Genomic DNA, 24,627 nt, shown 5'->3' on the forward strand with positions numbered 1-24,627 from the left:
AAAGATAAGAATATAATCTGTATTTTAATTTTTTTTAATTTTTTGATAATATTTAAATGTTTAAGTGAGTACCTATGTAAAATATTTAAATTTTAAAATACTAATACCTTGCTTATAAATTTAAACATAATAAAAATACTGATCAACATACACAAAAAATATTCTTATTTTTAAGTTAGATAATAAGTTAAATTCGTTCTTATAAAAGCCAACACAAAAATAATTCTGGTGAATGCAAATTTGTTATTTTATTGCTTCCATCTTACACTCTTATTCTGTATAAGAGTGTCTGAGTGTAAGATGGAACTGATGGAAGTAACATTTGCAGCCTGCATGTATTACATTTTCTTCAATAATAATTTATTTACCTACAAAAAAAATTCAATTTTTAAGATGTACATAATTTGAAAAATTGTAATAAAATAAAGTATAAACTATTTCGTAAAGATTAAATATTAATCGTAAAACATGTTTAATGTTTATAATAAAAATGATATACCTATAAAGTTATTAAGTAGGTACTAAGTAGGTTGCTGAAGTGTAATAGGTAGTTAAATCAGTCGGTAGGTATAATATAGAATCAACTAAAAGTTTTATGGTATTAATGCAAAGAAAAATAATAATTATTGTCCAAATGGTAGGTATACGTCATATTTTATAATTAATCTCATACCTATACATTCTAATACATCCAAAAGATATAATACGTCTATTGCCTACATATTATACAACTATACTAACGATAATAATACAGATTTAGTCAGTTTAGGTATAGTAAGAGAAAAAAAAATTATTATATTTCAGAATATAATCTTATCAGTGAGCAAGCCATAAAATGCAATACTAGACTAGAAATAAGTAAATATTTTAAAATATGTAGATAAGTACTAAGTATAATATATCTTACAAATATAATTATAAAAAAATTTACAATAATCAATATTTATCGATGAATGATGATTGATATAAATAATCTACACAACTATTAATTTTCGGGGGGGAGGGGTTGAACCCCTCCTATATACAAGGCTGGGTAAGTCTGTAGTCGAATTAGGCCATAGGGTTATTTACTTTATTTTAAATTAAATCCTTTTATAATTGTATATATGTAGGTACTTACATGCATGTACATAAATATACATGGGAATAGGTAGTAGGTATACAGACTTTCAACGTGTCATACATTTTTCAATTTTTGTTACATATCTATAATACTTCAAATATTTACTTTTGCTTTAGGAATTTGTATAATATATGTATGTTGTAGCTGTATGCATTATCGTTGTATACAAATCTTAAACAATAAATACTTGATGAATAAATGTACTATAATGCAGTATATTAAAAATGTAAATACCTACATTACTTCATACTTGTATAGTTACGTGCCCATATGGATATTGAATTTTTTTAACCTATAACACATGATTAAATATATATTTATTAAGTCATTTCGAAAAATAACTAGTCATGATACCAATCAATTTAATCAAAACTTTATTATTATATAATGTGGTTCACGTTCTACTACGGCATAATATTGTTATTATTTTATTAATATTAAATATGACGTGCAGTTAGGAATTGTCTTTAATTATATTATAATAGAATTTATAAAGACTCAACAAACTAAAAAAAACAGGTCTAGATTAGAGTATCACCTACCTCACCGTATGTATACGTATAGTTGCCAAATGAACTTTAAACTTAAAAAATAATGCAGTTTTCAATGATCCTGTTCGTTATTTCAGCCTATTGTACTAATTTTATATACGGAAATCAAAATGTATCCTATAATAATTTAGCAAACCTAGTTTCTCAGCTCGATTTAATTAATGTAAGTATTTAAATACTAATTTATTGTTAATTGCTTTTAATTTTAAAATTAATTACATTAGAGGTTAAATACTTTTTTGGGTTTAGAAAGAAAAACCAGAAATCAAAGTACTAAATTCTTTGGTTAATGAAATCATCAACAAGTACTTGAAAAGTTGTCATATTAGCATAATTTATGACGACCTATTTGATACTGATTTGTATTACAAGGTAATATTATTAATAATTTAATTTTTTCTTAGCCACTGAAAAGGAAAATAATACTATTTAAATAATATTTAATTAATAATTTATAAAATAGATGACAGCTTTATTGAGTTCAGAATAATTTAGCTATAAAATGTAACTTAATTACTTATATATTATACTTCTTGTATTAGAATTAGGTTGTACAATTTTACATAAATAATGATAATTTTAAAAATATTAAATATAAGCTAATGTTTGACACTCTGACTATAATATAATATATATTTTATATTATATATATTATGATACTATAATTTATTATATGAAATGCAATTTATTCTCGATATGTTTGCCAAGAGTTATTTTAATTTAATTTTTATGTCACGAATAATAGAAACTCACAAACTCACAAATTAATAACTATAAATTAAAATAACTAAATATCTCCAATATTACATAAAATATGGTATGTAACTAGATGATTCATTTATCAAAAAATATTCATTATTTCAAAATCTATTAGTTTTTGAAAAAATAATTTTTACTTAATTTCTAATTAAAATAAAACAACATTTAATAAAAAATATATATATTTTATCACTATAAATTTTACTTTTTACTTTTTTGAATGATAACATACATTTTTAATTTCATATTCTGAAGTAGAATATTATTTGGAGTATTTCGATACATATATGTATAACGAAATTCGGAGAAATAGTTTGTGAGATAAGTATCTATTTGAAGTTTAATGTTTATGAAAGCCAAGTAGTAAAAAAACATTTTGTGAAATATTTTCTGATCGTCGGATCCCAAACGGCCCCCGTGTATTGTTTGTTTATTTCCAAACGACTCCCGTCAAAAAAAGTCTAACAAACAGGTAAATACCTAAACGGCTACCGTAGAAAAAGAAATTAAATTAAAGCTCAATCATGTCAGTACACTTAAATTTTTAAAATAACTAGAGTTCATTAGGAGACAAATTTTATCTAGTGAAATATAAAAAAAATTATGCCTAAAAAAAATGCCTATTATATGATTTTTTTTATATTTTTACTTAGATGCATTTTTAAAAAAAAATTTAACACTAAAATTTAATATTATTTTAATAAAAAATTCACAATATATTATTTTTTTGTATAAGTTTTATAATTTACTTAGTTTACACCAACAAAAGTTTTACCACACCTCTTTTGAGACAATTTAAGTCTGTATAAAATAAAAATGAACTTGTGATGTAAAAACCGGAGCCTTTTAGAAATTTACCTATTCATAAAACTTTTTTGACTGGAGCCGTTTGGAAATTGAGAGCCGAATGGGCTAAAACTTTTCTGATCACACATAAACTTTAAATAGGTACTTATAACTCGTAAGATACTAGTCCGAATTTCGATTTGTATATTGTATCGGAATACTCCAAAAACTATTCCACATCAGAATAAAATATATCAGTATATTTGATAAAATAATTACCCTATATAGTGTATATATATCTATACATAATATAGTATTGTAATTAAGTAGCATTAAGGGCGGGCAAAATTTTCACCGATACTTTGTGAGTTCACTTTCAGAATTTGCGAGTTAGACGTTTATGAGCTGTAAGCAAAATAAGAATGGATAGGTCAGTTCACGTAGACCACCTGCTATGTCGCTTTAAACTTATAATATTTATACCATATAAGATGCATGGGGATTTGTTTGAATTTGTGAGTCGACACTTTACCCACGAAACATTAACCTATAGTCTATACCCACATTTACTGTAACAAATGTAATTTTTAAAATCAAAAAATTGTAAGCTAAAAATATTTGATTAATGTTTAATTTAATAGTATTTTATAGACATCCTGTATGTGTGTATAATAAAACAAACGCTATAACACAGCATAAAATATTTGATCTAGGTACCGCTATAGTCTATACTATTTGTATTATAATATTCGATTAGTAGGAAGTACTATAGGTGTAGTCCAGCGTAGGTAGGTATATTACTTTAAAATACAAATAAATTATTATATCGATCAATTACCTAATATAATAATGATGAACAAACACTAAAAATATTAATATTTTACATTTGATCATTATTACATATTATAATATATTGATGTATTACTAGTTATTGATATAATTCTATATAAACTATCAAACATCAATATATGGTGTAGCATTAATGGTGTATTGGTGTTCATATAAAATAAATATATACAGATGTAGCATGTAGAATAGGTACAGGTACATCATAATTTATTCATATAATCATATTATTATACCATATTACATAAAATTGAATTTTTTTCTTGTCAATCGAGAACCGCTCACCTAGTCAACTACGTAATATTATTTACTAGTTCTGAATTATATCGTAGTAGTATGGAATAGTAAACTATTGCATGCAGTTTCTATTTATAAATAGGTAGGTATAGCAATGATAATACATACTATAACTTCCAAGTTCAAATATTAATATTCTATTTGACCGAATGCCCGATGGCCTCGTTTTTCTTATATTGTCAGTTACTCTTTGTGATAACGAGCATGATCTAAATAATGTATATAAATTCATTATTTCACAATATTTATAGTATTTTAATTTTTACATAAATAAAAATCGAGTAAAAATAATAAAATATACAAGTAACTTATTCATGTATACACTAAACAACATACATGAGAGTATATATTTAGATATATCGAACTATATTTGTTGCTTAACCAATAAACGAACTTAGGGGTAAGATGTGTAATTGAGTTCAAATAATATAAATTCAAAAATATATTTAAAATAAATGAAGCAGTTAGGTACTTCGGTACTATATAGTTACAATATTGGTACAGAATCCAATCTACGCATTATAAATTATATTATTGCATTCACGAATTAATTATACATTTATAATGACTATCACTATAGTAATAGTATAACTTACTAGTATAAGTATAAGTGTATAATTAATAATAATATTAATAATTACTCTCAGATAAATTTACTTATCTTACTTATCTATAAAATAAGCATAACAGTTACTTTTATCAAATGTATGGGGGTGCTTCATTTCCCTCTCCAAGATTTTATAACTAATTATGTATACTCTGAGCTCAAATTGGACATAAATTTGTCTTATGGTGAGAGTATTAGCCATACTTCTATGCTTGATAATTTAAAAATTAATTTTAAATTAATATTGATCAAAGTCAAGTAATTGGCTATAGTAATTACTATTTTTTTAAATGAATATGTATAGAAAGTAAACGTATATAACTACAATTGCGATCTTAAGCACCACCAACTTGATCAATTATATCAGCGTTTCCCAAATGGTGGTCCGCAGAACCCTGGGGTTCCGTGAAAGAGCCACAAAGGTTCCGCTTTCTGTTCAAAAATTAAACAGAACTTTTGTAGAAAAAAATCACAACCAACGGCGGCGCTGTTAGGTAAGGTTCGCGCGTTGACCTGTAAGTTAAAATGGCTAGATGCATACACATTTCATTCTTCTCATTACATTGATAAAAACAGGTACTTATAGTTACATTGTATTTTTTTGTACGGTAAATGTTTTTTAATGCATAAAATAATTGTCTTTCATTTATATTATTTCTTTCTTTTTAAATCAATTATAAAAATATAAATACTACAAGGCAATAATTTTCTGTTATCAAACTAAGGATCCGCTAGGAAAAGCATAACCAATTAGGTTTCCATAGAAAAAATAAATTGGGTAAAAAAAAACGCTGAACTGTATAGTTATAAAGTTATAACTTAAAGGTTATATACCTACTTGGTGTCTAGGTACTTTTGTTGGTAACTATTTTAATTTCGCTAGTTATTTTATTTATATGCTATAGTCTCTAAGTAATTCAATATAGGTAATAAATACTCAGCCCAAATAATTTCACAGAATAACGATATTGGATTTTAGAAATTATTTTCATAAAATTTCGATTTTATATTCTGAGTGGAATGATAAAAATTGAACTTTTATAGTTATGATTTGTATTTTTTCTATAATACATATATTTGACGTCACTTATAAGTTATAGAAACAATAAAACAGTTTTTATTTTTTAACATTGACAATGTTTACTATTTTATGAAATACTTTAAATTTAAATTTAATGATAAATCATTAGATACGAAAAACGATTTGAGCAAACAAGACAATCTGTCTGCCTTTACCTTATTGAGTACGTATATTTTATACTATAATTAAAGTAATTTATTTTAATATTAGCAGTAATACGGTAAGTTTAATTAATTTTTGTCAATAAAACTGCATTAAATATAATAACTAATACCGTACGTTTTATTATATTATTTTTATTATTTTAATCCCTATATATATATATGGAAAGGGTTTTTGGTATTGCGATTTAAAATAACTAACCTATATATTTAAGTAGGTACCTTATAGAACATAAAATTATAAATGCAATTTGAATGTTAACTTATATTTACATAAGCCATAAGAATAGGTATTTCACACGATAATTTAATTGACCATTAGAATTATATAAATATAAGTTCTCAATATGCATGCATTATGTAAGTAGGTTGTATACTTAAAGTTATTATGGTGATTTATATATTAATAGTAATTCTTGGTCTTTACTGTATGTTATTTTGTTATATATTGTAACTTATAAATAAATATAAAACAAAACTATTTTAATACTTGTGTATATAATTTTGTTTAACTATTTAGCTACCTTATTTCAGGATGTCTTGCAAATAATTTTGAAGTCGTTCGATTCAATATCGTACGAGATTTTTCATATTTATGAATATTCTTCAAAAAAGACCATAGTTTCTGAGCCTAGTTGCGTAAATTATATAATATTTTGTCAAGATCCTGAAATCACTGCAACTAAGTTTGGTCACACAATTGATAGCAGAGTATTCATAGTAACAATTGGATCTAAATGGCAAATACAAGAATTCTTCAAAAGCCAAGCATCCCAAAATATTATGAACTTATTGATTGCTTCCGCTGGACCAGCCTTACAGGAAAAAAACAAAAATGTAATCAATTAAAATAAATAAAATAATAATTCTAAGAGTAACTGTAACTTGTAAGTCTGTAAGTTATTGTTACATAATATGTGTGTTAACAATGTAATACATTTTCAGTATACCTAAATTATTTAATCAATACTTAAAACTATAGTTAGGTTACTTTGAAACACATATTAAAAATTAAAATATTACTAATAAATAATAATTCATAAATTATAAATATAAATGTATTATTTATTATTTAGATTCTGATAAGTGGTAACGAATATTCCCTTGTCAGTTTATATTATGTAAGTACTTACTACTTACCTATTAATTAACATTAACCAATTAACCTATTTAAATACAAAATACCTTCTTAGTTCCAAGTATATTCTATCCAGCGAGAGAACACGCTAACCCTGCGCATCTCGCGACCATTGAAACCGTTTTCACTATAAGGATTCGCAGACAAGTCCGGGTTAAGGGGGGCAAAGGGGCACGGTCCCGAGGCCCATTGATTTTGTGGGCCCATCTTTATTTGAAAAGTATATTATATGTTTTTAATGTGTTTAATACCTAGTTAAAAAAAATTAATTTATTGAGTATAGTAGGTAAATTTAACATCATTAATAATATATTCAGAAAATTATGTTAAGAAATTGATCGATTTCAATGAAACTATTCAACAATTTGTTAATAAAAAGGTAAGGAAAAAAATTTAAATTATTATTCTTTTTAACAAATACAATGTTTTGAATGTATTATTACATTGTTTTGCATATTATATGTATATATAATATGGGTATAATAAATTATTACAACAAAACTATTAATTTATATTTATTTTTTTTTTTTTTTTGTAGAACATTATACAATAATATGCAGTCTTTAAAATATAGTGATTAATTTTTTTTAAGTTAAAGTTGAAAGGGGGCCTACTAAGTTGATGGAGTCCTGGGGCTCATTGATCCTTAATCCGGTCTTGTACCTCATAAGAACTGATTTTTGTCGATCTGTGAAGTATTTTATTGCTAGTCAATTTCAGAGTACTATACTATACATAAGTATATGTACTAACTTATTGTTTACTAAATTACTCTTTACAAAAAATAAATCCATATAATATATTACCCAACATAGTTAGTATACCTATATAATATATACACTAATAAAATAATAACACACATTTTCCATTTACCTACACATAATATTATTTATGAATAATACATATTTATTATTTGCATCAATTGTTTTGTATAGAATATCTATAGATATGCCAATATTCTTGTAGGAAGTAGCTGATATCAAATTATATACTCATGAAATGTACATAGACGGTTTAGGGAGCAGTGTCCAAATAATTTTAACAACGTGGAAACTGAATAGATTCACAAGACCGGAGGTTAACTTGTATCCGGTTAAATTAGTTAATGGATTTTGGGGACATCGATTTATTGTGTCTGCCATCGAAAAACCGCCTTTAGTATTTCGAAGGTACTTACGCGATTAAATATATTTTTTTTAACTACTTTTTTTTTTATTTTAATAAATATATGTTATGAGTGTTCCTATTAAGTATATTTATTTTATTAAGCATCGACAAAATTTTAACTCAAGAACAGTCCATATTGTGGGACGGGATCGAAATTCGATTGATACAATTACTTGCGGGAATATTGAATTTCACGTTGGAAATACACGATGCAACTCTTTCAAAATCCAGGTGAATGTTGAATAGTAATATCATTGCTTATCATTTTATTACATTTTAAACGATTTAAATTATTATTTCTTAAATGTATACAAATGGATGACAGCTGATATCATATTTTATTTATGTAATTCTCATAAATATATTATAATATTATATATCTAAATTTTAAGAACCTTCCTACTTTTCTATAATATTTTAATCAAGTTACAGTTCTTATTTACCTACTTTTATAAAATTTTATGAACCTTCATATACTCAAACGTGAGATTTATTTCAATCTTAGTTAAGACTTTTCGTGCACATTCAACATTTTTTTTCCTATTTTTGTAAATGGTCTATGAATTTAAATACCTATATTAAATTATAATTGTAAACTTAAAATTACAAGATATTTTTAAATTAAAAGAATATTTTTAAATTATTTTATATGACATATTTAACACTCTTTCTTAATATTTTAACAATAAAAAATAATAACATAACTTACATGCTTATTTTTTTTCTCCAGGGATGAATCTGACGATCGTATTATTGGAGATTTAGTGACTTCCAAAGCTGAACTCGGGATTTCAGGTTTATACATGACCAACGCTCGTTATTCAATGGTTGATTTTTCTCCTGTTATCATGCAAGATTGTGGTACATTCATGTCATTGGGATCATTTGCTTTGTCCAAGTAATAATAACGAATAATATTATAATAATGACAATTGACAACGTTACCACTCGTTATAAATGAACCGAATAAAGATATACTTTACATACATTAGTCTCGCCTTTGACACATAATTAAGCTACGATCACCAGATCATGTAGCATTTAATCTTTCTGATAAATAATAATCTATGTTTATAGAAATAAAAATATAATGTAGGTTTCAATGACACACAATGTTCAAAATTATAAATTTTTTCCATTAATTGTACCACCAATTTAAAAATAGGTGCCAATAATTTTCTCAGAGAAGCATTAATGCTTTGGATTGAATTGAAGGGTAGTAACATTGTAATAAGTGGTATTATTTTATAGTTAAATGCACCAATAGTATTAAATTTAAAAAAAAAAACTAAATATATTATCAGATATTTAAAATATAGACAAGTACTACCACTTTTCTGTACATTAGGTGTTGAACGGGTCACTATTATGAATGTGTTATAGTTAAATTCAATAATATAATTGATTTAAATATTAAATATATTGGCAATATTATTGTATACGAAAAACATTTCTGAGAGGAAACGGTTTATTGGCTTATTAATATATGTATATTGGCATATTTCATGATGTATTATTTTTGATATAGCAATTAAAGTAATTTATTTTAATATTTTTAGTATTATACCTACTGTAAGTTGATACGATTTTTTGATTTTTCCAAAAATATTACAATTCTTTCATTGGTATTATTTACCTTAACCTAATTACTATAATAATTATATATATTTAAACCATATTATACCAATTTATATAACTTAAAATGTAATAATATAATATTTCAGTAAATACCGTAAAAAAGCAAAAATAGGTGTATAGTTTAAATAGATGATATATTAAAATAAATTATAAATGTAATTGTGTATAGTTAACTGCTTAATAATATAATAAACGTAAAAGTTTTAAGTACCTACCTACGAATAATTTTCTTAAATTATAAAAAATTATCAATATATTTATCATTTAAATAATTATTAAATGAGTAATTTAATCAAACTTTGAATTTACAAGGTCTATAAAAAATATTGTTTTTTTATAATTTTTAAATTGTATTAGTTATTGTACGAACTACTTTACGTATGAAGAATGTTATATTAATTTTTCAAAACTTAAATATAAAAAGGAAAGTTTTTTATGAATTATAATCAAAATTATAACTTCAAACCCCGATAAAAAATATTGTGACTAGATTTTCGATATTTTTTAATTTAGAAATAAAAAACTTACCAAGTATTACATTTTCAAGAATTTCTGAATTCCCAGTTTTCCTTAATTTTTGTTTTTCTCAATAATAAAAAAAAGTATCGGGAATTTTTTACTTTTTGAACATCGAAGAATATTTGCTGCTTCAAAACTGATAGCGAACACAAAAAAACACACGCACATGGCACATCGTTGTAAAATTATTAATGCTCAGCATCAATTAGGTAATATCTACTATAATATTAAAGTTAAGAAACATATTTATAATCTATTTTTTTTTTTTTTTTTTGTTAACATCAAAACAAAAACAGTTACCTATAGGCTATAATTTTATAAAATACTTTATAGTAAATATTCAGACTATAGTAAAAATTATGTAGAAACCGTTCCGGCGAGCTCTTGATTCTGGGTGAACTGAGCACTCTGAGCAGTTTTGGTTTTTTAACGTTTTTATTATAAGCGGAGTCTTGCGTCTATCGCGTATTCATGTTGTGGCGCTCGACAGCGCTTGGAAAAACCCAATTCGGATGGCGTCGGCCTTGGACGGTTGTTGTTGTTGATATTTTTCGACTGTTGACTGTTGAGTTCGAAGAATTCCTACGTCGCGCGGAGATTTCTGGCGCCGATCGACTGTTACCGGCGCGGTAGTCGTTAGGTTCACGATTTATCTTTTTTGATTCTGCTGATGGCGCTCCTTGATTGATTATGATTTATAACCTCCCATAGTATGTACTTAATGGGGTTAGGGTAATATGTGCCGTTTAAACTCATTTCGACGCTTTATACCGTTATGTGATGCGCGTAACAACATTACGATACCAATACATTAAGGATTTATCTATAGTAGGTACTTATGTATACTATTAAGATTTACAATGTGACAAAATGCATGCAATTTATGAAAATATTTTCGTACAAATTTTCACAGATTTCGTGCTATAAATAGTTGCATAAACAAATTATTGCACTCATTTTTTCCAAAAACACTAAATATATATTTACTCACAAAATATGAGCGTTAAGTCACCCTGCCCCCCCCCCAATTTGATGAGTCATTGTCAAATGTCAAGTGGCCAACTTCCCGCATGTTCGTAAAATTACTGTACCAAGTGTGATCAATCTACATAAATCAAAATCTAAGATTTGAATTGTTGTATATATACCTTAATATAGGTACAGAGCAATATTTGGTCCATTTCATTGGAGCATTTGGGTTATGGTGGTGATCACTTATATGGCGGCTATATTTCCCATAGCGTTTACGAATAATCGTAATGTGAAGACGCTATGTAAGAGTCCCAAACAACTAGAGAGCATGTGTTGTTACATGTTCGGGACGTACACGAATCTGTTTACATTTAAAGACGTCAAGTCTTGGACCAATACGAAAATGGGATCGACCAGACTCTTTATTGGTGAGTACTGAGTAATTATGAGTTATGAGTATGTTACATCTGTTAGCTCAGTGGTGCCAAAGTCCAATCCAATGTATGGCAACCGCCATAAGTCATACAAAATTTGACTGGGGTGGGGGTCCATAGGCTATATAGAAATGAATAGGAATAGTAATACAAATTATTAAGTAATATTACCTATCCATTGAATATTTGGTATTAGATAACAATGTTTTCATTATGAACACGAAATAGGTAGTTCATGAATTATAACATTACAAATAAGTAGTTACAATCATTAGTAAGAATAGGTAGTTAAAACTTAAAAGCTATTACTTATAACTAATAAGTTACTACTGTCTACTACTTAACAATCGAGTGATGAGTGATGATATCGTTATTTTTGTTTAGTTTATTGTCTTCTGACTACTTGTTTCATGTCCTATTTTATATTTCCATATATCTTTACTATCTCAGTATCTCTGTTCGTTGAAAAGTTTATAATTATATTTTTAATTATCATTTAACATTTTTACTATTATTTTTAACACATTCATTAAAACGTAAATTACTATATCACCCATATTATTATGTGTGTTAATACTAACTTACTGGTTATTACTTATATATTTAATAATTAAATATATAGAATATAGAAACCAATTTTTGGGCAAAACAAAAATAAAAATAGAAACATTAGAAACAGTTTATTGAATATGAGTATATGAGTATATGACTATATATGAGGAATGGTAAGCTCCAACATATTTAAGTTAATTCCTACAAAATAATTTAATAATGAAAATAATTTTTACCAAAAAATCAAATTCTAAACATCTACTAAATTCAAGAAATACTTGACTAAACAATATTCTTAACCATGAGGCAGTTACTAACGGACTATACGGACATATCTACGGTAATAAACGGCAATTCGTTCAGGAATTACCGATACGGAAGAAAATATGAAATTATCATCTTTTATCGTTATTTGACAATATTTAACAATTTCAACACCATCATTGGTCTAACATAAAAAATTAAAATATTTTGTACAGCTAGGGTCGATATGTACCTATAAGTATGGGATAAGTGTCATCCATAAAATAATCCAGCTAATATTCAGTTAGAGAGTGATATTGTATCATTTTATTGCTTTTATGACTTATAACTATTTGACATTTGTGATAGGTTTAAAATTTAATTAGATATTGGATGGGTGGAAATAATGATGGCTGACGATTCATTAAGTTGTGCCCATTCAATAACCTTGTTGGAAATCCTTGCCAATTACCATATAGGTACATTTAATTTTGTACTTTAGCGCCACTGGCTTTTATAGATGTGTTTTGTGTTATTAGTTAGATATATTATGTTTATTAAAATTAATTATATTATTATTAGGATACGTTTGAATTTCGAATTTTTTTTACCTATTAAATTATTGTTAATATAACACTACAATTTATTGTTCGTTGTAGGAACATATTGGATTTTTACGATTATTATTACGACAGCCTACACCAGTTCGATAATAGCATTCATAACATTACCAGCACAACCTGTGATAGTAGATTCATCATACCAATTGGTTGATCAACGCTACAGAGTTATGACATTAGGTAGGTAATTACAAGTTAGTTAAATTTTTGCATAAGTAATAACAAACAATTACGAATTAATTAAAAGAGAGATGTTTATAGGTACATTTTTATAAAATATTATAATTATAATTTGATTGCCTATAAAATTATTGAATAGCGGACATTTTCCCCCGATTTTTTTTTACAGTTTATTAGTTAATATTTAATATAAAATTATTATTTTTTTAAATAAAATAAACCTAATTCATTTTTTTTTTTTGTTCATAAATATAATAATTTATAAATGTACATTCATTGAAAAACTCCAGAAATCAAATTCACTAACAATTATTAAATTATTGAATATCAAAACTGGTACGGTTTAAAATAAATAAATAAAGACTAAAAAAATATGTGTCTAAAAATAACGAAAGAATCAAAGATCAAATGTTTTTTATAAAATGTATAATTTTATGCCTGATTTTTAGCCATTTTTATAAGTTGGTTATTAATTATATTTTATGAAGAGTCAAGACAATCTTTTACCTACGTATTATCATTGTATGAAATTACATTTAGAGTTATAATTTATTATATTTATGAAAAAAAAATTCTTATTAAATAGTAAGCTTTTAAAAAAAATGGGGGGAAATGTCCTACTACAACCAAAAACAGTTGTGAGGGGAAATGTCCTGGGGTAGGGAATTGTCCATTTACCAAAATTAGTACATAATTATATATAGGTATATATATATATCTATGTATTAATTACCAACTAAATGTCTTTATTACTTAATAAAAGTTATTTAATAATTATTAGTTATGGTATTATAGCAATTTCTGTTTAAATGTTATCATGAGATATCAAATTTAATTAAAAAATATGTACCACAGAGTACGGACTAAAATTTAAGAAAGATACATTTTAAAATGGGTTCAATATTGGAAACACATGTTACTGCCTTACTGGTCTTACCATAACTAAACTAAACCTAATGCATGTAAATACTAAATTGTAAAATATTGTCTTGTACATTTTCACAGATTATGTGCCAAATAATAATTGCGTAAGCAAATTACTCATTTTTTTATTGTGGTATGTTTGTTTTTTAATTTTTAGTTCATTATCCTTAGGTATTTCATAATGATGCACTAACAAAAAATTCAGTATGATTAAACAAACAAATTAGGTACTTATAAGTTATTATTATATTAAAAAATTTTACATTAAAAGATGTAAGACATAATAAACTATTGTTTTATTTTTAAATAATGAGAATATAATATCAATCATTAATCAATAAAAATAAAATTTTAACTTGACAACAGAAAAAAAACATAATAAGAACATACTTCAATTAAAAAAAAAAAAAATTGTTACAAAAACATTAAACTCAATAACATTAATACGTTTAAATTATAATTTATATTTTAGATAAGGGTGGTTGGCAATATTATCTTAATATTACCAATGATACAATGTCTAAGAGGCTAATATCAAATATAAAGCTTATGAATAATTTAGAGGATGCAATAGATTACATTGTCAGAACCAGGTTCATATTAGACTACGCTTTTCTGGGTTCTAAAATTTCACTCACTTATTTATACCAAAACAACTACATACAGAAGTTTGTACCTATATAAATGTTGGGAGACAAATACATGGCCATAAATTATATTATATTATTAATTTTAGGTACAAAAACAAGAAAATATTCCTTCATGTTGCTTCAGAGTGTTATGTTCCATTTAATATTGGTGTGGCTTATAAAAAACATTTTTTATTTCGTAACATATTTAATAATTTCATACTTCGAGCACAACAAAGTGGATTAATAACCAAAATAATTAAAGATATTGAATGGGAAATCATACAAAAGTCTGGAGTTAGAAATGTATGTAAATCAGTTAATTATGTTTTTAGAAAAATACAGTTTCAAATTTTCTTAGCCAAATTTAATAATTGCTCCTGAAGACCGTCAACTTGCGTTAGATGATGTACAAGGCATGTTTGTACTATTGGGCGGAGGCATATTGCTAGCTACTTTTACACTGATAATTGAATATGTGAAGCGCAAAAGAGAAAAGAGGAAAATTACACAAATCAAAATTAAAAATCATCAGAAGAAAAAAAAACGTTCTAAATCTTTAACTGTCGCAGAAAATACTATAGCTGAATCTATTAGACCGTTAACTACATTTTAAAATGACTCGTAACTATACATTAATGCTAAAATAAGTAATAAATATTATTAGATAATAATGTTATTATTTTTATGAATGAATATTTCATAACATTTATCACAGACCATTTTAATTTAATCATAATGATTTAATACTACGTAGAATTTTCATTGGTTTCAGCTGGATGCTCATCAATGGATACAGCACTGGTTTTTCTCGAGTTTCTAGAAAATTGTTATCATCAAGTTACATAATAGAATAACAATTTTACACAAATAATATTGTACTTACGACTTAGTAGATGCCAAAGATGAAGTGGATAACAACATAGACATTTGTTCAGATGTAGGACACCCAATCAATTGTTGTTCTTCTTTAGTATAACTATTTGTAGTTAAAAATTGTTGAATTTTCATAAACATATGCAAGATATTATTCTAAAAAAGCAAAAATATATTGATAAATAAAATATGTATAGGTAGTTATTTTTTTTTAATTGACATACCTTTATAGGTCTATACAAGACAAACTGTGTGTCTCCATTGGCCAAGTACAATGCCATACTCTGATGGAGCAATGGTAAGTCTTTTTTGATTTTCGCCAAAGATTCTTGTACCTTTTCTTGAATAGCTTTAGGTTGGGCAAATTCTTGCTGTTTAACAATAGCCAGGAATCCTTGCATATTACACCATTTAATGTATTTTTGTACCTATAAATAATGTGTTATATAAAAAAATATTTGAGAGAATAATTAGATTTTACAAGTCAAATCATACTTCGTCCAGAAACATAGACAATGGTGATATTAATGAATTAGATGAATGATTGATGAATGTTTGACAAGACTCTTTCAATGTTTGATCTACTAAGCGTCTCGAATCCACAGAGTTCTCTAATACAACTGGTGTTCCTTCCAGTAAAAATTCAATAATTGAGTTACTTGAGTTTAAAGCAAACATTTTGTCATGTTTTTGAATTAAACCCCAAGCTGAAAAAAAATGCAAAGTGCATATTTGTTTTATTAAAGTATTGAGTAAACTGTAGTAAATGTGTAATTTACCTGCATTTTTCATTTTACTAAAATCCAAATTCAACTCTTTAATAGTAAAATCTACTTGAAACGGTGCTATTTGTTCTCTGATTATCAATAAATGTTTTATCTCAAACAAAGATCCGTCTGTTGGTGTCTACAAAAATAAAATCAATAATTAAATTAATAAACATTAAGGAACCTACACACCATAATTTCTACGATTACAATTCTATAGTTAAGTTTAGGGCAAAGGTACCTTTTATATATTTTATAAAAAATAATATTTTCTATGCATTGACTAGATAGATTTTTAATATTTACATTTTTGAATAAGTTATTAATGGTTAAAAATAATTTAAATTATTTTAAATTAAAACACGCTTATATTTATAAAAAATGTAAATATAAAAAAATCTATATGGTCAATGCATAGGAAATTTTCTTTATAAAATATATAATAATTAATAAGTATCTTTACCCTAAACTAAATTAAAGAGTCTTAATGGTGAAAATACGGAATAGCTTTGCACCTATATTATATGGGAGATAGATAGAGAAAATAATTATTGGTGTGGTGGCCCCTTAAACACTGTATGTTAAATATTTGTAATTTTCTTTGAGTTAAAATTTATTATCATGATTACTCAGTACATACTCAATATTTAAATTAAACTGTTAAGTAAAATATTTGTCAATAAATTCCTAAAATATAATAAGAAAAAAATGCATAAACATGTGCAGATAATTTAAACAAAAAACTTATGAATATAAGTAAAAAATAGAAAAAAATTAGATAACCACTCTGCTGTAGGTACAGTAGGTGTCAAATGAAATTTGTCATTGAGCAAGTCAATATAATGTATCTGTATGTATTAAATTTGATTTCAATGATAAATCATGGCACATGTAGAACAATTCTGAGCAAAGACAATCTTTTTTAAAGTATATTTCATATTATGATTTTTGTTAATGATAATAAAATAATTTATTTCACTAATAATATTACGGTAATTGGTAAGTTAATGTAATTCTTTTTATTTCCAATAATTTTTACTATGAAAACTTTTTTCATGTAAGACTAAAAGGTTTCAGTTTTATTCATCTAGCCTACAATGATTGGAAATAGAGTCTGGGTAATACATTTATGAAGTAATTTTTTATTTTCTCAATAATTTTAATAAACATAAGAAATTCAGAAATAACTATCGATAAAATATCAAAAACAACTTTAAATTAATTTACCTTTTTTTGAGAAATCGTCAGAGCAGCTTGATGTATGTTTTTCAAACACAATGCAACTGCTTCATGAGAAAGACTTTGAAAAATGGTTTTATCAACACATCTATACAAACGTGATAAACACATCAAAGTACGTCTTACTGGTGGATACCACATTCCATGAAGATCTGCAGCAGAAGTCCATCCACCTAGAAAAAAAAAAAGTTGTTAACAATAAAATAGAATTATATACACTCAGTGTAGTAGAACATAATGAAATATTTATTCCTTATTAAGGATTATTTGGAAGTGTTTTATTTACTGAACTAGAAAAGCAATATATGAAATAACTAACAATCTGAAAATTAAGACAAACTGGTTAAATAACTAAGTTTAGTAACTAAAAGTTTATAATACTCAATAGATGAATACCTTAAATTAATTAACGACATCATTTTTTAGATTTGTATTTTAAAATACAGATAAACATGGAACAATTTGTTTTTACTTTTAACAATTATGATTTTTTTACAAATAGATTTTTTGATAGTATTTAATATAATTGTAAATATATACTAAATATAAAATTTTTATAAAAACAAACCTTTTGCATGCATAATGATGTGTACAACACATAATATCTAATATAGGTGAGAATAATTTTAGCCATTAAGGTATTATTATGATAGATCAGATTTGTGAAGCAAGATGTACTAAGATGACATAAAATAATATGTTATATAACACGGCCACACGCATAGGTAGGCTGTCTCATGTTTATTGAGAATTCAATAGAAACATTGATACGACGATTGAACCTGAGAAGCGCAGTTATTGTACGGGCTAAGAATGTTTTTTTTTTTTTAGTATTTGTTTTATTATTCAAGAAAAGTATTTTCAATCGATAAAATTGTATATTTTGTTTGAGTAGCTACACAATTCTAACATACTCCTTGAATCTGATCTGTAACCTATTAATTTATGAATTTCGGGTGACCTAAGTTTGATACAGATACATCACCGAAAGGTATGTACATGACAAATAATATTGTCCTTATACTTTTTTTTATAGCAGATTGCAGTAGATTATAATTAAGTATAACCGTGTAGTTGCAACAATAGATGCTGTTTTATAACTAGATACATATTGTATGTAAGTATGTTATATGTAAAACAAAATTTCATTATAGCACTCTTTTAAGAATGCTACATGAAATATATTTCACTATGATACAATTTAAAAATAGAAGAAACAGCTACAATAAAATTAATTATGAATGATTACCATTGATTATAAAATATTCTATTTAATGATACATACCAATAGATTGTTTCGACATAACTGATGGCGCTTCAGATACAGATGACACTAAACTTCCAGTTGAGTCATATCTAGTTAACTGACGATACTGCATTTCTTCAGCGATTGCCTCCATTTGTTTTAATTTTTCTGGATACGCTAGGTCACCAGGTGATGGTTTGTACTCAGAAATGTCTGTGACAAAGTACAAATTGGCTCGAAATACTAAACGCTCTTGTGTATCTTGTAATAGTAATTCTGCTACAGATCCAAAAACCTCAAGTGATGCTAAAAACCAATTGGTTTTAAATTCAATTAATATTATTATTATTATTTTTTTTTCTAGTTACCATCTTCAGAAACGTAATCTTGTAATATTTCTATTCTTAGTATGGTACAAAGTTCAACTAATGTTTCAAAATGTTTCATGTGAATAACTAATGGTCTTAGCATATCATACAAATGCATACAAACTGTTTCTAAGTATTCTCTAGAATCAAAAAAGAATATTAGACTTTCAAACTATCAAAAGCACATAAAAATACTTTATGTATCATACCTGAATACTGGAGATTGATTTGTAAAGAAACATTGATACAATCGGTTTTCATCGTGAGTCAATTGTATGAGTATTTTACATGAAGAACGTAATGTTGAACAATAATCACTCCCACTCGATGTGTAATTTGACAGCGTATTAGTGATGGACGAACCAAGAAGAGCTTTCCGTCGTGTCACATAAGCCAGCACACAGTCTTCCAATGCTACAGAATATCTATGCACAAAAATTTAAGATTTTATACTATTCAAGTGTCTAATTTAATGAGTGGAATTAGTGAATTAAATAGCAGACATACACTGGATCCAAATCTATTCGGTTTTCCAATAATTCTAATACTGGTCGTACTTTTGTTGCAATTGCTTGAAACTTCCCGTAGTGTGCTATGAATTCAGTTGTGTCTAAACTCTCTGTGCCTGTCTGAAGACACTGAGTTATATAAGTTTGAACAAGTGATAAAGCTTTGTACCTGGCATTTATATACAGAGCAAGGTATTTATTGCTCTCCTTATAAGACATCTATGAAAGACAAATATATTGATTGATAGTAATAAAAAAAAAAAAGCTATTAATAATAATTCAATTATACTAACATGAGAATTTAAATATTTAATTCCAGTATCAATGGACATCATCATGTTAGCAAACATTTCACTGGTGACAATGAATGAAGGTGAATCCAATTTTGAGTGTATAGAGTCAGCAGCATTGAAGATGGACAAACGTTCATTAATTTCTTGGCATATGTTACTCAGACTTGTCTAAAACAAATATATAAATATAGTTTATGCTCAAAACCAATTATGCGGGGTTTTAAAAACCTGATCAGTATGTAATTCTTCTCCAGCTAAATATAAAGAGTTTGTTTTCTTTGAAACCTCATTGTAATTTTCTTCTAACATACCAATAAGCTGCATACACTCGTCCATCTAAAAATTAATTCTATACTATTGTCTATAATTTACAGTTTAAATGATTGATTTTGGATCAATCATCAAATAATCATACAATTAGATAATTGATACCTTGGATAACATTAGTTTCCACTCATCCAGCTGACTTCGTAGTTCATTTGCAAGCTGTATACATGGTTTAATATCCGTGGACATCCATTTTTGTGAAATCTCATGATAGAATTTATGAAACTAAGAATAAGTAAAATTGCACGAGTCATAAAATAAAGAATAAAATAATTAACAAGAATAAATGACATAAATTAAGAAATCTCAGTTAACTATTAGGGTATGTATTTATTAAATTATAAAATCTCAATAGCTATTTATATTGATCTGTTTCAGACAACAAGAGATTAATTGATTAAAATTACAACTAAATTCTCCTAAATATAAAATTTATTTTTGTAACATACTATTATACTAACATTGTGATTCTGTTGCTTAAATTTAAACTGTTATAAATTTCTGACTACTACACTACAAAAAATGCATACTCACATCCTCAACAGATTCAATGTTTCTATTTAAAATTTGTGGCTCTTCATTTATATCGGGCTTATCTGTGTCGTCTTTGATTTCTAAAGACTAAAAAAAAAAAAATTACAGTATTCAATAGATCTCAAGGCAATAATACAGTACACGATTTCTCAATAATATAAACACATACCATAAAATCACTATCACCTATATGTTCAGATAAACTCAGATATGCGTTGATTTGAGACTGACTTAAAGGTGCCAATGGGTTTTTTTCAGCTTCCCACAGAACAAGTTTATCAGATATTCGTCCCGGCTTATTGTTTGCCATTATTAAAATTTAAATACTTTCATAAAATAGTAACAATAGAGCAATAAACAAAAATAACGAAAACCTAGTTGTAGGTACAAAATGTAATTTAATAGATACTAAAATCTAATACTCTCGACTTTTGATAATTATAATTTTATGATTATATTCTATGGAGCTAGAGTATGGATGTTATGGTTATAACTATTAAGTATTAACTAATAAAATATATTAAATAATAAATAATAATGTTATAAACTTATAATATTATGATTTATGATGTATTTGCATTGATGCCGACGTAAACAATTTTTATCAGTTATCACCAATCGGTGATAAAAAAGTATAGTTTGATAAAGCAAGATATCAAACCACCACAAAACAGCTGTTGCTGTTGAAGTGCTTGAGATGATATAATCACAGATGACGTGATATAATAATAAACGCTCCACTGTGGCTGTACCATAGACGATAGACCTTACACTGAGACTGAGTCACGGTTTAAGATTATTGAAATATTGAATGAATCATAAATTCATTAATTTATTCATGTGGATGTTAGCGCAATATTTCATTTGTATTTTCTCTCACTCACGAAGTCACGAGTAACATAGATTAAAAGAAATACCCATTCATTTGAAATCGTTATTTTTTTTTTTTTTGCTGAATTTTGATTGATCTTAGAGTATCCTTTTAGGTATACAAATTATAAAAGATAAGGTTTTCAAGGATTTTACGTATCGGTTTATTTAGTGTTATTTTTTATAATTACTAAAAATAAAAATGCAATTTATAAATTTTAATGATATTAAAGTATTTTGAGACAACTTTTAGATAAATATTGATATTTTGGTCCCTTGAAAATATTATTCTCTTTAATTTTTGTAATAGGTGATTTTATTGATAGATCAAAAAAAATTAATTCAGTTTTGTCTATTGATTGTGTACCACATAGAGAAGATAAACGGTGCGTCAACATCCTATTAATTTAAATATTTCACCCACAGTTCACAGATAGATACATAGCTATCTTACAAATTCGTAATATGCCCTATATATCTGCTTACATATTATCTATCTGTGATTTCACTACATTGCACGTTCAATATTATTATGACGGCGATATAGCATCAACATTCAACAATTTAGCATATTAATATTATTAATATATTATGTTAATAAGGCCAGTTACTAATTGCATTGATTCACCGTTTTCAAGTGAATTACCAAACAAGTTTCAAAAATTTAAACATGTTCACATTACTCATAGTTCATAGAATGTTTAAATGTTAATAAATATTGTAATTATTGTTAAATGTGGACGTTCAGCGTATGAAATCCAGTGTCATAATAATTAATATTATGGAGTGTAAAACGAAATATATCCAGAAAGAAAGTTCTGTAATCTGTTGCTAATAAAAAATAAGTAGACTTAAAAAAATAAATTATTGAAACGTTAAGAACAAATATTAAGCTATTTTTCAACGCAGCTGCCATCATTATTTTAGCTTAGTTTTTTTTTACTAGTTTTTGTACTCCTTCATTAAAAAAGATACCGTCTATTGTAGAGGCAAAAATGTATACAGAAGGTGATTGGGGGTACAACCCCCCTACTGTGAAATAGGAACTGACTTTTAGATTTTAGCACTTGCTAAATAGAAAAAAAACTACTTTTCGTGAATATTATTCCAATTTATTTTATCGGCTTCAGTTTAAACTAAAATAAAACATTTTTATACGAAAATATTTTTTTTAACTAAATTTATTTATTTATGAAAATATGTTTTAAAATCATATTAATTTCAATGCAAAAGTATTTTTTCTTATCAAGCACTTGGTGGTACATATTTTATATTTTGAACAAGTCCAAGGATTTTAAAAAGAATTACTATAATCCGTTATACATGTCAATATACAATTAGAGCGGAGTGAGAAAAATATTAGGGCTACAACTCGTTTGCGCACACATTTTTCTTCTCATCACTTAACTGCAGGCTTAGGAGTCTGGAGTTAGGACTGTCTGCTTACAAGACGGGTTACTTACGCCTCATGATTATGAGTGTTGGATACTTTTACAATAATTTTGTTTAATTTATTAACAAAAACACTCGCAGATCATTTTTTATTATAGTACATCCATGGGCGCCCATAGGTAACATTTTAGGGGTAGTCAAAATAAAAAATTCTCAAATGTAAGGTAATAAAAATAATAATAATATTACGGTAATATTTATTGAGCTACACGTTTAATACATCGTTTTTCTCGTCGTATATTTAAAAAATATTAGAAAAGTCCATATTAAAGAGTTTAATGAAAATACGTCATATTTACATAAGTCTAACACACAAAAGTCACCAATATACAGTAACCATACTACCAAAATTGAACTAAAAGTAGGGAGGTACGGAAAATCCAAAATAATATAATCTACATAGTACACAAACGGTTACGATTATATTATAATCGTAATTCGTAAAGGTATTTGATAATTTGTATTGCAGTCTGTGACAATATATACAATATACACATTATGTAGTATCATATTATATGCAAACGAGTTGCAGCGAAAAATTAGTGAACGACTCGCAAACTATAAACACGCAATTGCATACATGAAACGGTCATATTATCTCGATGAACGGACTTTAGGTATGTGTGTAATGTGTGTATATCTAATACCTATATATAAATTATAATTTTATATTTATATTATAAACATAAATCATAATATTATATAATCTTGATTCGTAGTATTTCATCTCTAATCATACCCATTAAGATAATAAGTTGTTTTGATGAACATTTCTATGTCAAAACTCATTAGCTATAATACTAAAGATAAAAACAATTTTTATGCCTAAAAGCGAAATAATTCCAAAATTCTAGTTTTACGTTTTACCCTAATTAAAATCAAGTACGGGCCAATTTCCCCCGTGAAATCGACGCCCATC

General features: G+C 26.0%; 2 protein-coding genes across 2 annotated transcripts; one reads left to right on the top strand and one right to left on the bottom strand.

Moving 5' to 3' along the window:
- The first annotated feature begins 1,667 nt into the window (after positions 1–1,667).
- LOC114131247 (ionotropic receptor 21a) lies at positions 1,668–15,843 on the top strand. Its single transcript, XM_050203846.1, has 11 exons — positions 1,668–1,837; positions 1,924–2,046; positions 6,746–7,048; positions 8,316–8,518; positions 8,619–8,747; positions 9,247–9,414; positions 11,832–12,073; positions 13,534–13,674; positions 15,071–15,266; positions 15,335–15,533; positions 15,589–15,843. Exons 1-11 carry the CDS (start codon positions 1,718–1,720, stop codon positions 15,841–15,843), a joined length of 2,079 nt encoding a protein of 692 aa, XP_050059803.1. The 5' UTR covers positions 1,668–1,717.
- LOC114131252 (conserved oligomeric Golgi complex subunit 3) lies at positions 14,851–21,963 on the bottom strand. Its single transcript, XM_027996425.2, has 15 exons — positions 21,556–21,963; positions 21,387–21,473; positions 20,958–21,077; positions 20,754–20,861; positions 20,526–20,693; positions 20,231–20,451; positions 19,933–20,148; positions 19,724–19,863; positions 19,395–19,661; positions 18,098–18,282; positions 16,883–17,009; positions 16,599–16,810; positions 16,328–16,531; positions 16,114–16,259; positions 14,851–16,046 (listed from the first exon to the last, which is right to left on the bottom strand). The coding sequence occupies exons 1-15, from the start codon at positions 21,694–21,696 to the stop codon at positions 15,977–15,979; spliced, it is 2,412 nt and encodes an 803-aa protein (XP_027852226.1). The 5' UTR covers positions 21,697–21,963; the 3' UTR covers positions 14,851–15,976.
- Positions 21,964–24,627: the final 2,664 nt, after the last annotated feature.

Source organism: Aphis gossypii, chromosome 3 (assembly GCF_020184175.1).
Source record: "Aphis gossypii isolate Hap1 chromosome 3, ASM2018417v2, whole genome shotgun sequence".
In the NCBI taxonomy this organism is placed as follows: Eukaryota; Metazoa; Arthropoda; class Insecta; order Hemiptera; family Aphididae; genus Aphis; species Aphis gossypii.

What these genes read in the sequence shown, in the direction of transcription:
- LOC114131247 (XM_050203846.1), top strand. Translation starts at nt 1,718, where the DNA reads ATGCAGTTTTCAATGATCCTGTTCGTTATTTCAGCCTATTGTACTAAT. An exon ending in CCGCCTTTAGTATTTCGAAG is followed by an intron (nt 8,519 to 8,618) that starts GTACTTACGCGA and finishes TATTTTATTAAG; the next exon opens with CATCGACAAAATTTTAACTC. An exon ending in AAAAGTCTGGAGTTAGAAAT is followed by an intron (nt 15,534 to 15,588) that starts GTATGTAAATCA and finishes AAATTTTCTTAG; the next exon opens with CCAAATTTAATAATTGCTCC.
- LOC114131252 (XM_027996425.2), bottom strand. Translation starts at nt 21,696, where the DNA reads ATGGCAAACAATAAGCCGGGACGAATATCTGATAAACTTGTTCTGTGG. An exon ending in TAGGTGATAGTGATTTTATG is followed by an intron (nt 21,474 to 21,555) that starts GTATGTGTTTAT and finishes TTTTTTTTTTAG; the next exon opens with TCTTTAGAAATCAAAGACGA. An exon ending in TCTTTGGCATCTACTAAGTC is followed by an intron (nt 16,047 to 16,113) that starts GTAAGTACAATA and finishes ACAATTTTCTAG; the next exon opens with AAACTCGAGAAAAACCAGTG.